General features: G+C 37.0%; 1 protein-coding gene across 1 annotated transcript in view; it reads left to right on the top strand.

Annotated features, from left to right (window-relative positions):
* GPLD1 (glycosylphosphatidylinositol specific phospholipase D1) overlaps positions 1 to 15816 on the top strand; it is an 871054-nt gene that overhangs the window by 253031 nt on the left and 602207 nt on the right. Inside the window, exon 6 of the mRNA XM_044065746.1 lies at positions 6298 to 6346. Coding sequence (XP_043921681.1) covers positions 6298 to 6346 — 49 coding nt within the window. The remainder of the gene's footprint in view (positions 1 to 6297; positions 6347 to 15816) is intronic.

Genomic DNA, 15816 nt, shown 5'->3' with positions numbered 1-15816 from the left:
GGAATCCCAGGGTACCTATTAAATAGCTTGAAGCATGACCTAGCAGACCCACTTGGATCTCTATTTAATCACAGTTTCCAGACAGGCTTTGTCCCAGTAGAGTGGAGGACACCAACAGTCATCCATCTTCACAAAGTGGGACCATCAATGGACCCAGGAAACTACCAAGTCATAAGTCTGACTAGCCTTGTGTGCAAGGCTTTGGAAAAGATAATCATGGACATGATTAACAACAACATAAGAAATCTTCAGACATTAGACCTGATCAAGTTCAGCTTCTTCAAAGGCAGGTCCTGCCTGCTCAGACTAATAGACTTCTTTGAGAAGGTCACCAAGGCCATAGTTGAGGGTAAGTCAGCGCATACCATCTACCTTGATCTGGACAAGTTATTTGACACAATACCTCACTATGGTATTATAGATAAACTCACAAAATTGGGCATAAACCTCTATGTCACCAGAGGGATAGCCAAATGGCTCATGGATAGGACACATGTTATTAGAGAGGGGGAATCCACATCCAGCAAGAGGCCAGTCACCACTGGAGTACCACAGGGCTCAGTGCTGGGCCCCCTCCTGTTTGGGATATACTTCTCAGATATCAAGGCAAATGTAGATGGCCTTTGGCTGACCAAGTCTGCTGATGACTGCAAGTTGGGGGCAATCATTCACTCCCAAAAAAGATGTTGATATCCTACAGAAAAAACTGATGCCGATTAATGATTTGGTGTCAGAGCCATGACCTTAAACTAAACGCAAAGAAGTGCATAATGATACCCTTTGGGAAATGACATACCCCTGCAAATTACAACATTGATAGCACCCCCAAGAGTGGACCCAGTGGCAAGAGATCTTGGTATTCACATAGTAATTCGAACTTTGACCACCATGTGACCATGGTAGTGAGGAAATCCTTCTATGTGGCTGAGCTTATAAGTAAGGTCATGGCATTCAGATCTAAGGATGTCCTAGTACCACTGTACTTGGCTCTCATCAGAATAAATAATTGAGTACAATACACCCTTTGGCATGCACGCCACCAGACACCTGCAACAGTTGGAATGTTCTCAGAGGTTTCTCACCAAAAAATACAGGTCATAACCAACATGTCATGTGGACCAATTAAAAGCCCTATCAATGTATTCAGTTCCCTATCAATTACTGAGTCATGATCTATGCCTGACCTACAAGGCAGTGTGTAACACAACCCTGATGAAAATGTTGCATAGTCACAAAACTAACTGTAAGAGTGTTACCCACTCCAAGGATCTAAATCAGATCTCTGACATAAATGGATTATGCTGGAGAGACAGATCTGTGTCTCAGAGATTAAGCCCTTTCCTGACTATCTTCAAGTTCAATCTGGACCAATGGATGGGAAATCGCAAATTCACTCCGGGGAGGCACCCATGTCCCTTATGGACAGAGGCAGTGTGTAGAACATGTCAAAACTCCACTTGCTGACCCTTGCTATCTTTCCTTTAGGGATAGAAAATTGGGTAAAATCCGGATAAAACTGGCTCGGCTTGTAAGGCTTTTGAGCTATTAGCCTAGTAATCTCTTATGAACCTATGCAAGTTTTATATGCTGGATTTATGCACTAAAACATCTGAGTGAGTAATTATTTTTATATTGTTTTTTCAGAATTTATTATTTATGCACATGAATAATTTTTCATTAGTTTTCTTGAGTGTCACTATATGCAAATTCACAGCAGGTGTATATCTATTATTTTTGTTAATAACATTTGATATTCTCTGCCAGTTGCTTGGGTTGTTAGGCTTTGTGCTTGTGATTTGTTGTTAAAGTAGTCTGATGTTCAAGTTTATAGATTATGCATTGAAAAAGCATAATAGTATATTAATAGTATATTAATAGTATTACATTTCTGCATTAGAATACATCAGTTTTAAAAACAATATTTATTGTATCAAAACAAAAATCAAGATGTATAAATACCTGTCAGTTGTTAAATGTTTATGTTTTATGTTTATGTATTATGTACTTTATGTGGAGCGTTTCTCCCTGGGCCTCCCCTGAAAATGGGTTTCTGACCCAGTTGAGTTTGCCGATATATATATATATATATATATATATATATATGTACACACATATATATATATATGTACACACATATATATATATATATATATATATATATATATATATATATATATATATATATATATATATAGATATACATATATATATATATACACACACACACACACACACACACACACACAGATATATATATATATATATATATATATATATATATATATATATACATATATATATATTTATATACATATATATATACTTATATATATATACACACACACACACACACACACACACACACATATATATATATATATATCTATATATATATATATATATATATATATATATATATATATATATATATATATATATACATCTGGAACTACTTCACAAGCTCAAAGTTTCAAAACTTTGAACTGCAAATGGTCAAGATCATAAGATCAAAGTTTGAAATTTCAAAATTGTAATAATAATAAAAAAAAATAACCCCCCACACCCCCTGCTAAATAAATATACCAACGCCGAGATCACACTACAGTGAGGAAAATGGTAAATTTCCAGTTCCACACTGTACTACGATCTCCATTCAAAATGTTTGAAGTTTCAAAACTTTTATCTTGTGGTCTCAACCATTTGCAGTTCGAAGTTTTGAAACAGGCAGAGGCAGGGGCACAAATTGTACCATGTTAACACCATGACACCTTACCATGATCGGGAGACCCTTGTGCTAAGTATTTCCAGTAGAAGGCAGGAGAAATCTGAGTGGGATCCATGGCTACAGCCAGACAGTCAAGACAGGGAATTGGGTAATATATCCCCAGATAGGCTCCTCCCTCTCAAGGAATGTTTCTTAAGGGTCATTTGAAAAACTAGCTTGAGTTTTCAAAGGCGGAAGAAGTGTGACAAAAGAAGATACTGCCAGCCCATCTAGCTGAAATTTTGTAAATAATTATATGTCATATAAGATGCTTGTGTTACAAATGTATTAAAACTGTATCTCATGTTTATATCAAACTGCTCTGTACATATGTTTGTGCTAAAAATTTATTTGCAAAGTGTTGTGTTTAAAATGTATCCACAGTGTGCCCTACTGGAAGTGAACAGAAATGTAGATGCACTATTATTGTAACTGTTTAAATGTACATATTCTAACAGTGGAAGCTGGAATACAGTAGGTTAACTTCAGTCCAGCAAACCTTAGAAAAATACCTGAAATAAAATTACTTTATGGGCTAGGCCATAAGAGATGGTATCTTTCAGTTTCCAATGCATCTAGAGACACAGAGCCTGTGCTAGGAATTTTCCTGTATTGTCTTCAGGTGAACTAGTTACTAGTCTTGAAGTATAAAGGAATGCAATTGCTTTATGACTTCCAGCATCTGTCAAAATCTGAGCAAAAGCCATTGTATATGTATTTTACATGTAGATGCTTCAGCAACTGTGGTTTGGCCTGGGAACTTGAAGTCAGATGACTAGAAATGATGTCATTCTGCAAACTATCTCAGCAGTAATATTTTAGATATTATTTTAAGTCTCTTGGTGAGACAGAGCATTCTGCATTTTGTCTTTGACCTGACAACAGAAGAACCATTCACCACATCATTTGTCTTGTTCTAATGAAGTAAGTTTCTAGGCAACAGTATAAGTCAAGAATATAGTGAACATTAGTTTAGCTGTTTTTCTTTATTTGTATGAGCCTGTACTGCAATGTTATTTTAAATATTTCCTCTGATTTTGAACTCTGATGTCACTGTGAATATATATTTAGTATTGTCTTGCCCATTTATTATTTATTATTAAATATATTTAAACCTTTAACTGTGGCTGATCTTTGTAGAGATATTTAAGTTTTGAGAGTACTTGAACATTTATTTGGTAACACTGTGTGGGTCACTCCTAACAGCCTTGCTCTTGGTCAAACTACCATTTGTATTAATATTATATTACACAATAAGATTGGACAGCCTTTGTTGAGGGCCTTAAAGTAGCTGATGAGTGACTGGAGGCACTGACAACTACCTAATAAACTGGGCAAGAGGGGGCATAGCTAGTAAACCTGTGCCAGCCTTTCCCAGATGCATGTGTGTGTGTGTGTGTGTGTGTGTGTGTGTGTGTGTGTGTGTGTGTGTGTGTGTGTGTGTGTGTGTGTGTAAATCAAGCCCAAAGAGTGTGTGTGTCAGCTACTTGGGCAGGGACACAAAGCACTGGTGGGACAGAGAAGGTGCTGGAGGTCATGGCTTGGTCACTCAGCTGAGCTCTCATCTCTATACCTGTGCCAGTGAGGAGTTTTATTGGGGATCTGGAGAAAGAGGGAGAAACCAGACCCAGATTGACTGTGGTCTCTGTGTGCTCTCAAGGAAAATTGCACTTGATGCAGAGAACTGCATCTGGAAATACTGTGTGTATACCTGTTATCCTCTCAGTGAACATCCCCCACTGATGCCAGTGGTGAGGATTGAGGCTCCTTGATTACTGGTTTACTGGTTCAGTAGTGAGGCATCACAATATATATATGTATATATATATATATATATATATATATATATATATATATATATATATATATATGGGTCACTGTCTTATTACTGAAAACACAATTCATCAAACTGTGTTTCCAATAACACACTTTAGCGAAACTGCATATTGTCGAAAGTGCATATTGCTGAATATGCACTTTTGCTAAAGAAAATAACATAAAAAAAAATAAAGGAAAATCACATCAAACAGTGTTATGCAGGAGGCAAGCCCCCCTGCACCCACCATGTGGGTGGCTGCACCCCCCACACCTCCTACTTTATTATTCTCACTCCGAGATCGCACTACAGTGGGAAGAAGGGAATATTCCCTTATTCCCACTGTACCACGATGTCAGCAATAGTTTTGTTAGTTGTAAATCAACACTATACATTGATTTACAACTAACAGTGCTTTCAAACAGCATGCGTTCTTTAGTTTTCCACTCTCTCTTTAGCGAAAGTGCATTTACGATAAAATGCACTTTTGCTAAATTGTGTCCGCCGAAACACGGTTTCGATGAACCGTGTTTCAACAATATGACTAGGACCCATATATATATATATATATATATATATATATATATATATATATGTGTGTGTGTGTGTGTGTGTGTGTGTGTGTGTGTGTGTGTGTGTGTGTGTGCGTGTGTCCTTTCAAACCTTGAATGCTTAAGAGAGTGAGGAGAGAAAGAATGATCATTTAAGTATGAATCTAAAATGATCAAAGTAAAAAAATTACATTCTTTTTTTTGCTCAAGTGCACCCTACAACCCCTTCTAATTATATATACCAACTACAGTTTTTAAAAAGTAAAAACATCAAACCATTTATGATGAATGCCAACATTTTGAACAAATTATCAGAAACCCGAAACACCACAAGTGCAAAAGATCACAGAAAGAAAGTAATTTCATTTTGCAATCTAGAAACCAAAATCCTACCATGACATTCAGTTTGAATTTGTCTTAATAGTGGCAGTGTTACTGAAAGGGTTTTGCTACAGAAAAGTGTAGGATTGGTGTTAATAGCAGGGGCAGGGTTAGGGTTGGCACACATTAGTAAGAATGGGCAGGCAACTTAGCCCCACGCTGTACCACATTACTTATGCATACTAACTCTAACACGTACCCTGACCCTGCTACAAACCCCAACCCTACACCCTGCAACGTGTGTGTGTGTGTGTGTGTGTGTGTGTGTGTGTGTGTGTGTGTATCCACACACACACACACACACACACACACACACACACACACACACACACACACACACGCACGCACACACACGCACACACACACACACACACACACACACACATACACACACACAAACACAGACACAGACACACAGTTTAGTGTCCACCACCACGCAGTATGTTTTAAAAGAAACCAGGAAAAACCCACTGAGACACAGGGACAATGTGTAAGCTCTACCCTAACAGTGACTGGAGGTTCCAAGAATAATCTAAGTTTCGAAGAGAAACTGTAGATGATCAGTAGTGGTTCAAGGTTACCATTGGGTAAACAAGAAACTTGAGCAGCATCTAAAGATACAACTGTGTAAGCTGTCCATGTATATTCATTAATGTCATAAGAAACAGAATTATGAATACAAGCTTCTTTATATGATGAAAAAGTTAGGTTTTATAGAAAGGTTCAACTGTATTTTCCTACAATTATAACATCTAATTAATTTTTTTTTTCTTTCTTCACTGTAGGTGGATTTTCATGGGTCATTCTCTCAAGCACACACCGCTGGTGATTTCGGTAATTTTCTTTTATTATATGTATCTTATCCCCCGTCTCCAAGTTAAACTTTATATACTCTACATTTCGAAGCCATGGTAAATGCATGGAAAATGCGAAACTTCAACAATAACAACCTTTTAAATGAAATGTATTTTCCCTCCTTAGGGGTCAGAGCCTGGGTTATCTTTCTCCAAGCTTAGTGCAGTCCCTATACAGATGGAGAACAGTGTGGTCTATACTTTCTTCTTAGCATGCTACAGTGTTGGAAATTAACAGATACTGTTTCTGGGTATCTCATGTGACTAAAGTTGTGCTTTGTTGTTCTTTTCTGTTTTTTGCATTCCACATTGTTCTCATGTAGAAAGACAGGCAAAAAGCCTTTTACAGTTTATATGCACCATTATAATACGTTATGTCATATTAGTTGAACTAACATATTAAGCTACGTATATTACAGAGGAACAAAGTTCAAAAAATAGCCTGTGATTTTAAAATGGTTGACATTTTTTTCCCAGTGGATTATAAGATGAATTCACAAAGCTACTGCATTTTATTAAATTAAATTCATAATACCATATAACCAATCCAAACAGAAATCAATAATATGTGCCTTTTAGTAAGTTGTAGCTATAATCACTGTTTAGTTTCCAAATCCAAAATTGGTGCAGAAATACCATTTTGCTTTGTGCATTTGGATAACAGCTCTAAGCTGAAAAGTCAGTGCACATCCTACTGTAATGCCAAAAGAAAGTCAATGCATACGATTTAAACATGGATAGTATTATACCCACCCACAGATGACATCCTGGACTCATCAGGATAAAGCCAGAGTGAGTAAATAGAGTACTTTTCAGCTTTTATCAAATTACAAGACTGTAGACAGTTCATTAAGAATGACAGTTTAGCTGTAATTTTTTCATCACCAAACACTGTTGGGATAATAAAAATAAAGCAACTTGCATTATGTGTGAATGCATTTCAGTCATGTATTTTTGCCATCTAGAATTCTCTCTGTACAAAGAGCACTTTTCAGTGTTTGAGGTTAGAATTCTGTCATTGCAAAATGCTCATCAGAAATAGTGTTCCCTTTGTATGGCTGACAGAATTGCAGATACCTTTCCATGGTCCTGTTTGAATGCTTTCTTTGTTCTATAAATGCGCATGTACATGGTTTCTATGTATAATTTTCCATACAGTCAAATAAATTCATGAAGTGCTTCCACTCAGAAAAAAAACTATTTAACTAAACCTGACAAAAACAAAACAGGCATGATGCATTACAATTAAACCACTACAGGTTTAAGCATTATGGAAGATGTATTAATATTTCATATGTATCTAAAATATTGGTCAGCTACACCTTGTAAATAACATATATCACAATGTATAAATATACTAACTAATTATGTCTTTGTTGGCTACTGATATTCTTAATAATCTAATTTCCTATATTGCTGTAAAAGTACAGTAAGCTAACAGTGGCTGATCAGAAAAATGTTGCTGTATTTAAGAATAAAAAAATGTACAATTGTTCATCTCACTACTCATGCCAGCATTTGCTTTGACCTTACACCATAGCTTTCAACCTCTTAGCACAAAAATCTGGACAATTACAAAAATAATGGGGGGACAAAGCCTCAAAAATAGGGCCAAATTTTAAATATTGATCTTATAAACTTAGAATGTTGCTAGAAAAAAAATATTGTGTTATCATGAATTTTCTGAAGGGCATGAGGTCTGAAACTCAAATGCCTGTCATTATTTAGTTGTTAAATTCCTTCTAAATGTCAGGAGTAACCAGACTCACAACGTACTGCTATTTCCATTATAGTTTAATATGTCCAAGCAGTTACACTGTCTGAGATTATTTCAATTCTATTATAACATAGCTAGAATACAGTCTTTGCTCCTCATTAACAATGTTGTCTCTAAGATCAGTGCACACTTGATCAATATGTCTCTCCCAAACAGCAAGTAATGTCCAGTTTATATAATCATTTTTGATAGCAGCAGATGTTGTTTCCTAGTGTCCTTGTGGTTTGCATGACTGATTCTTGTCCACGTCATCTTTACATCAGTTGAAGTCTCTGTATTTTAGTTCTTTCATTTTTGCAAAAGTCCCTGTTAAAAATATCAAATGTCTCTCTGTATGTTTCAGTCATAACGGGATGCCCTTTACCATTATGTTTAGCCCACACAAACAAGTTAAACTAGACATGTTGTTTTTTCCATGAAACATTTTTAAGCTAAGCATGTTTCATCAGAAATTATTTTAGCAGATGTCTGTCTGAGATAGCTGCTTGCTTCAGCACATTATACTTTTCATATCTATTCTTAACTCTGAAGCTCAAGCCTTGCAGTTTTTGAGTTATACTTCTGCTTTTTAGAAAGAAATATTTATTTCAAACCTTGGTTCAAGTTAACCCTTGCTTTACAAGTCAAAACCTTGTATTAATAAAAGATAACCACAAAGCCTTCTTCAGCTATGTTAGAAACCTGGGTGGACACCCTCAGATATGCTCAGAGTTGGTTCACTACAACAAAAAATACACTGAACCCACAGATATTGCTAACATTCTGGCTGACAGGTTCAGTGCAAATTTCTCCCCTCCTTCACCCCCAAAAGAAGAAATACTTATCCCAGCTGAATGTAATCTCCCTGTCATCTCAGATGTCCAAGTGAGAACCGCCCTAAACAAATCAAAAAACACAGCATCAATGGGACCTGACGGTATCCTGGGGTGCGTGTTACGTGAACTCCAAGAGGAGCTAAACCCACACATAAAAATGCTATTTAACCTTAGCCTTACTTCGGGATATGTACCTGAACACTGGCGTACAGCAACAATGGTCCCACTCTGCAAGGGGGGTGCCTCTACAGACCCTGGAAACTACCGCCCCCATAAGCTTAACTAGCCTGGTCTGCAAAGCTATGGAAAGAATCATTATGGAACTCATAAACAGAGACATAGGGGACCTACAGACACTTGACCCCACCCAGTTCGGCTTTGTAAAGGGCAGATCCTGCCTTTTAAACCTGGTTGACTTTTTCAAAACAGTCACTAGAGCCATTGATGAGGGCAAAGCAGTCCATACAGCATACCTGGACTTGGCTAAGGCCTTCGACACAATACCCCACTCAGGCATCATAGATAAGCTAAACAGCTTAAAAGTAAACCCTTATGTCACTAGATGGGTTGCAAACTGGCTAAAGGACAGAACCCATAAAGTTAAAATCGCTGGAGCAATGTCAGACTCAAAGCCAGTCACAAGTGGTGTCCCACAGGGATCTGTCCTGGGACCCCTCTTGTTCGGCATTTATTTCTCAGATGTTAAAGCAAACATGGGAGGGCTGTGGCTGACAAAGTTCACAGATGACTGAAAACTAGGCGCCATAGTCGATACACCAGCAGACACACACATCCTACAAAAAGGCCTCACTGAAACGGACAACTGGTGCCGTTGTCACGGTCTTAAACTAAATGCCAAAAAATGTATAGTCATCCCTTTTGGAAAAAACAAAGTACCCACAAATTATCACATAGACAACAACCCACTGAGTACGGAAAAAGTAATCAGAGACCTAAGGACCCAAGCTGACAGCGACCTCTCATTTGATACCCACGTTGCCAAAGTGGTTAGAAAAACATTCTACCTTGCACACCTCATCATGAAGGGATTCACATCCAGATCCAAGGATGTCATTGTACCCCTATATTCCTCCCTCATCAGACCCATGATTGAGTACAATACCCCATTTGGTATGTACCTCACCTGGCATTTGCAACAGTTGGAGAGACCACAAAAGTACCTCACCAATAGGATCAAGGGTCTCCAACATATGTCTTATTCTGCCAGACTAAAGAAACTTCAGCTCTATTCAGTAGCATACCGCCTGCTCAGAGGTGATCTCTGCCTGACGTACAAGGCCATGTCCAATCAGGATCTGATGGACATGCTCCACCTCAAAAAATCCAAATCCATCAGGACCACGAGAGCTAAAGACTTAAACCTCGGCACAAATATGAATAGGACATGCTGGAGGGATAGATTCATAACCCAGAGGCTTCCCATGCTTTGGAACAGGATCCCAGTTCATATTAGGCAGAGCCCCTCACTGACTCTCTTCAAGAGAAATCTTGATGAGTGGATGGGAGATCGTAAGTTTACCCCAGGGGTCACATCTGTGTCACTGCTAGACAGGGGCACAGTAAACTAATTTCTATTATATAAGGGGACCTTCATTGTGTCAACTACTAGACAGAGGCACAGTATTCTAGATTTATTCTGTACATTTTTGTACCATTTCATGGGGTGGCAAAAGCCACATCACTATGGCTAGGCTTACAAATGCCCCAGGGCAGATAGCCTTGTACTATACTATGAAACTATGAAACATACTTTTCTTTTTGCATTATAACAAACATTTCTTATTTCATTATTGCTTTTGGGAAAGAATATTTATAATATCTGTCATTAGTGAATTCAATCCTCACTGATTTGCCACAAAAATCCAGAAAATCACAAATTTTATGAGGGACAGACCAAAAATATGAGGCAAAAATCTGGACATTCTATGAAAATCTGGACAGATGAGAGGTATGACTTACACTGTAACCATATTCTAACAGAAATGTAACACATAAAGAAAATGTAACTAAAGTGATGTTACCACCAGTATATGAAAGTAATGTTTCATAGAGTTACAGAGATGTTTGAATTGTGACAATAAATGCTGCATTCACTGCAAGGTTAATTATGTACTGGTATATGGACATCAGCTGTTATGTAGGCAATTCTGCTTGTATATATTTTATGTGAAACAACAGTGTCTGTTACAGAAGTCTTATTATCTCACTTCATTTATGCAGACAGTGTGGTACACCACTTAAAATGCAAACAGGAACTCTGTGCTTTATTCTGTACAGTAAAATTCCTCTGACATGATAATGCTAAAACCACAACAGTAGATATGCTGTGGAAATAACTAACATTACCAGTTTTCATTTAATATTTCTTTCTATACTTATAATGTTACATTTAGACTATGCATCCAAAATGTACAATGCACTAAATGAAGACAAAGTGTATGAGAGGGTATCTTTAAATGAGATCAACAAGGTGTATGCAAAAATTGACTGGTGGCTAAATGATTGACTTTGTCGAGGTGTAATAGATGCAACTGACTTTGGTTATTTAATGGTTGAAGCTCCAGTGATTCCAACAATTTTTGGACTACCCAAAATTCACAAAAACATGAACAATCCACCATTTAGACCTATAGCAGCAGCAAAGAATTCTAAGACACACCCTTAGCAGCATGTGTAGGCATATATTCGAAAAAAAGCCCTTAGTGATAAATGTTATATTTTATGAGACTTATGGCACTGTCTCAAGCTACTAAGAGATTTAAACATTGAAGAAGAGTTTATTTTTGTCACAACAGATGTCAATTTATTTACTGTTATCCCACATGAGAAAGGGTTAGAATATTTTAGTAACAGCCTTATGAATACTCAAGGGGTACATAATGTTAAGCGGAATTTTATCCTTGAACTTATGGATACAATGTTGAACAGCAATTTTTTGTACTTTGAAGGTAAGTACTTTTGGCAAATTTCAGGGGTGGCAATGGGAGTGAAATGTGCTCCCATTTATGCAAATTTAGTTCTTGCCGAATGGGAGAAGCTACATGTATTCACTTCTCAGTTTATGGATGATATTATTTTATTTGTCTGTTTTTTTTTTTTATTATATTTTAATATTATGGTGAGGAACACAAGAAAGGGTTGATTTATTTGTCAGTTACCTTAATAGTACAACTGACATTTTGAAATTTACCTACAAGGTTCAAACTCAGGATATAGAATTTTTGGATATACTGTTGTATAAACAGATAGACAATAAGAAGTTGAGCTCCACTATTTTTAGGAAAAAGACATATTCCAACACTTTATTATATTACGACTGTTGTCACTCACCTCACCAAAAGAAAAGTATTATTAAAGGGCAAATGGTACTGTTATCTAGATTGGTGAGTGACAATGAAAGGGTTAAAGCTGAAATGGAGTTTTTGATCGGACTATTTAAAGATAGAGGGTACCCTGTTGAACATTTAACAAAAATTAGAAAAGAAGTGATGAAAAAATGACTGAGCAGATATACACCTATATTGTTAACAGAAAAGGGCATAACATTTATTTCTAGTCCATCAAGGGTTCAAAATAATGTTATGGTTTTACCATTTAATCAGGATGCTGTTTCAATAAAAATGGTATTTAATAAATGTTGGGATCTAATTTTACCCATTGAGATGAAGAACTTACTAGGGATGGAGCCATGTATAATTTATAGCCGAGGGAACAGCCTCAAAGGGCTATTTGAACAAAAATGTAACAAAACAATTGATGAATTACAAGTCTACAATGGGAAAGTGTGGGATGTGTAGGTATTGTAGGTACATAAATTATGGTTCATATGTTACTATACATGAGTATTATAGAACTATTAAGTGCCCAGGTCAGTGTAACTGCAATTCAGAAATGGTTGTGTATGTTGCATCATGCACAGTATGTCCTGCTTTCTGTGTAGGTAAAACTGTACAGAAATTAAAAGGAAGAATTGCAGAACACACTAGGGACACAAAAAACAATAAAACTAGCAATACATTATATTGTCATAGTTTGACTTCTATTCATTGTTTAAATTTGTTTTCATTGTTGGAAGTATGTCCCTTGCCTCCCTACTCAGCTACTTCAGACCTATATTGAGCTTCTCTTTCCTTCCTTTTAGCAATCACCTATGTATACCTTTAAGGATAGTTCCTCTGTATTATATCCACCCTGCCACATTCTCCTGCTTCTTCATTTCTTACACTCCCAACTGCATGTAGTTCATGATTTGAAAATCCCATACTGCTTTCTTTGTCCCTTCAGTATCCTGTGTTTTGCCTAGGTGAATCAATCTATCATGAGAGCTCTGCTAGTCAGCAGAGATTTTTTTCCACCATGTCCCCAATTCTGCCTGATCTGCTAAGGAAAAAGTCTAGAATATTGTTCTGTCTGTGGATTACTGCCCCGTCTGAACAAATCCTTCCTGATCCCAAGCTTTCATCAGGATTTTTACTCCTTCTACTCTGGATAAATGGACTAACCACTCTGCAGTCAAGAGACACAGATTCATCAGCACCATCACAGCTTTTATTTTCTGCCAAAATTCCTGAGCCTTTCCACCAGCCAGACATCCTCCTTCACTTATATTTTTAGAAGGGTGAACCTAGAGTTTGACTTAGGTAAGTTTAATTGACATCAGGTAATCACTGCAGTATATATAAGTCTCATTTACTCATAATTTGTAGCTATAGTCTTTCTGAAATTGCAAAATTTTTCAAGTAAGAATATTTTCCTTACACCCAAGGTTAATCAGTCTCAGAGCTTGGAATTTGTACAAAGTCACTGAAATACAGCCTCTCGAAATGAGGGTGATACCAGAAAACCATAAAATTATATAACGACCCCCTAGTAATATTACAGAATGTGCCTGCTGATTGGTTAGCGTGCCCATTGTAAATCAGACTTATACTAATGGAAAAGGTCCAGTCGCCCAGACTTTTTCCATTAGTATAAGTCTTTTTTTTTCTTTTTTTTTTTTGTGTTACAGCAACGGAGAACGTAAGATCTCCGTTGCTTTTTAGAAAGTGTCTCACTATTTTAAAGGAGTTTAACATAGCAAGATAGCTTAAAAAAAAGCAACGGAGATCTTCCTTTCTCCGTTGCTTTTTTTAAAGCTGTTTCGCTATGTTAAATGGGTTTAACATAGTGAGACAGCTTTAAAAAAAGCAATGGAGAAAGGAAGAGCTCCGTTGCTTTTTTTAAAGCTGTCTCGCTACGTTAAACTCCTATAACATAGCGAGACACTTTCTAAAAAGCAACGGAGATTTTGCTTTCTTTGTTGCTTCCACACACAGTTCTGATTTACTGTGTAAGCATGTGCAGTACATCAGAACTGCCACAGAATACCAGGCAGCTGAAGAAGGGCAGCACGGAGACATTATACAATGCCATTATTTAAGAAAAGTAAGCATTTTGTTCTTAAATAATGTCATTGTATCATAGCAATAACCCACTTCTGGGTGTGGGTAATGCTGGATTTACCCACGGTTGTCTTTGTTTGGCCACTCGGGCTTCACCCTCGTGACCAAACCACACCAACCATGGGTAAATCCAGAATTACCCACACCCAGGTGTGGGTTATTGCTTAATTAAGCCACCATGAATGTGTTGCTATGAACAGATATGTTTAATGGTTCTCAAAGGTTAAAAACCAAATAAAAACACATAGACTTAGCGCTTTTAATCTAACAAATTTGTTGGAACTAGGTAGTTAAAATGGAATGTGAGATGGAGCGGATTTTGGCTGAGTTATCCAAATCAACTCAGCTACTGAAAAGGCAATTGCAGAATACAAACAGTGGTGAAATCCCTACCACTTCCTTGACATCAGCCCAGATGGATTGATACACATTACATATACCTCCGCAAGAGAGATTGAAATTAACCAACACTTCTGGAGGACCTACTGGTATTGTACAATCTGAATCAATTTCTTTCAACATCAACAATGTTATGCCATTGGATTTAAACACCTTTTTTTAACAATCCCGACATAAAGTTTACACCCCTTCCATCTAGGGGAGATGGACTTGGTATGATCCATGTACAGTTACGCTCACTGCAGAAGCTGACTAGGAAATACAAGTCACTGCAGATTGGCAATTTATTTTTAAATCACTCCTTGGAACTTAAACAGGTATCGAGGGTTTTACGTGTGTGGAAATTTCCAGTCAGCACCCAAGAAGGTTCTGTTATGCACATTGAATTTCTAGACTTATTTCATAAGACAGGTATGGACATAGTAAAAATTTTGATCCATGATAATGAACGTAAATTTAAACTGTTGCACAAAGACATTAGCAACTTGAATGCTAGTATTACGAGCAATTTACTGTTTGAATTTAATAAGATATCTTTCAACAAAATATTTACTGACCTAGAGGGGTTTGTTAAGGACAATTTGAATAGAAAACGGAGAAAACTAGACAGAGATACCTTTGAACATGCTGATAAAAAAGTATACTCGGTACCAAAAGGTGGTGTACAGCATGTAAATGAGGTTAATGAAAGTAAAAATAGATCGAACAATGGTTTTGTAAGAAACGGAAACAACCCTGACAAATTTTTAGAACCTCCTCCCCCACTAAGAAGACATTCAGAGTGCATTATGAACAGAAACATGAATCAATTCAACAGAACTTTCGGAATCAAATGAGCTGATGGAATCCCCCATCCACAAATGGGCAGAACAGGGGATTCACCAAGAATTGGCAAGGGAGATGTCATTGATTGATGTCATGGACAATATTGATGTCCCTGAAACTTGAATTATGAGTCACCTGTGTCAGGATGGTTTTTCAATTTACGATTTTAGTG

The sequence above is a fragment of the Protopterus annectens genome, chromosome 3.part0 (assembly GCF_019279795.1).
Source record: "Protopterus annectens isolate FY-2018-M chromosome 3.part0, PAN1.0, whole genome shotgun sequence".
NCBI classification, from domain to species: Eukaryota; Metazoa; Chordata; order Ceratodontiformes; family Protopteridae; genus Protopterus; species Protopterus annectens.
This window is presented reverse-complemented; position numbering and strand designations above follow the sequence as displayed.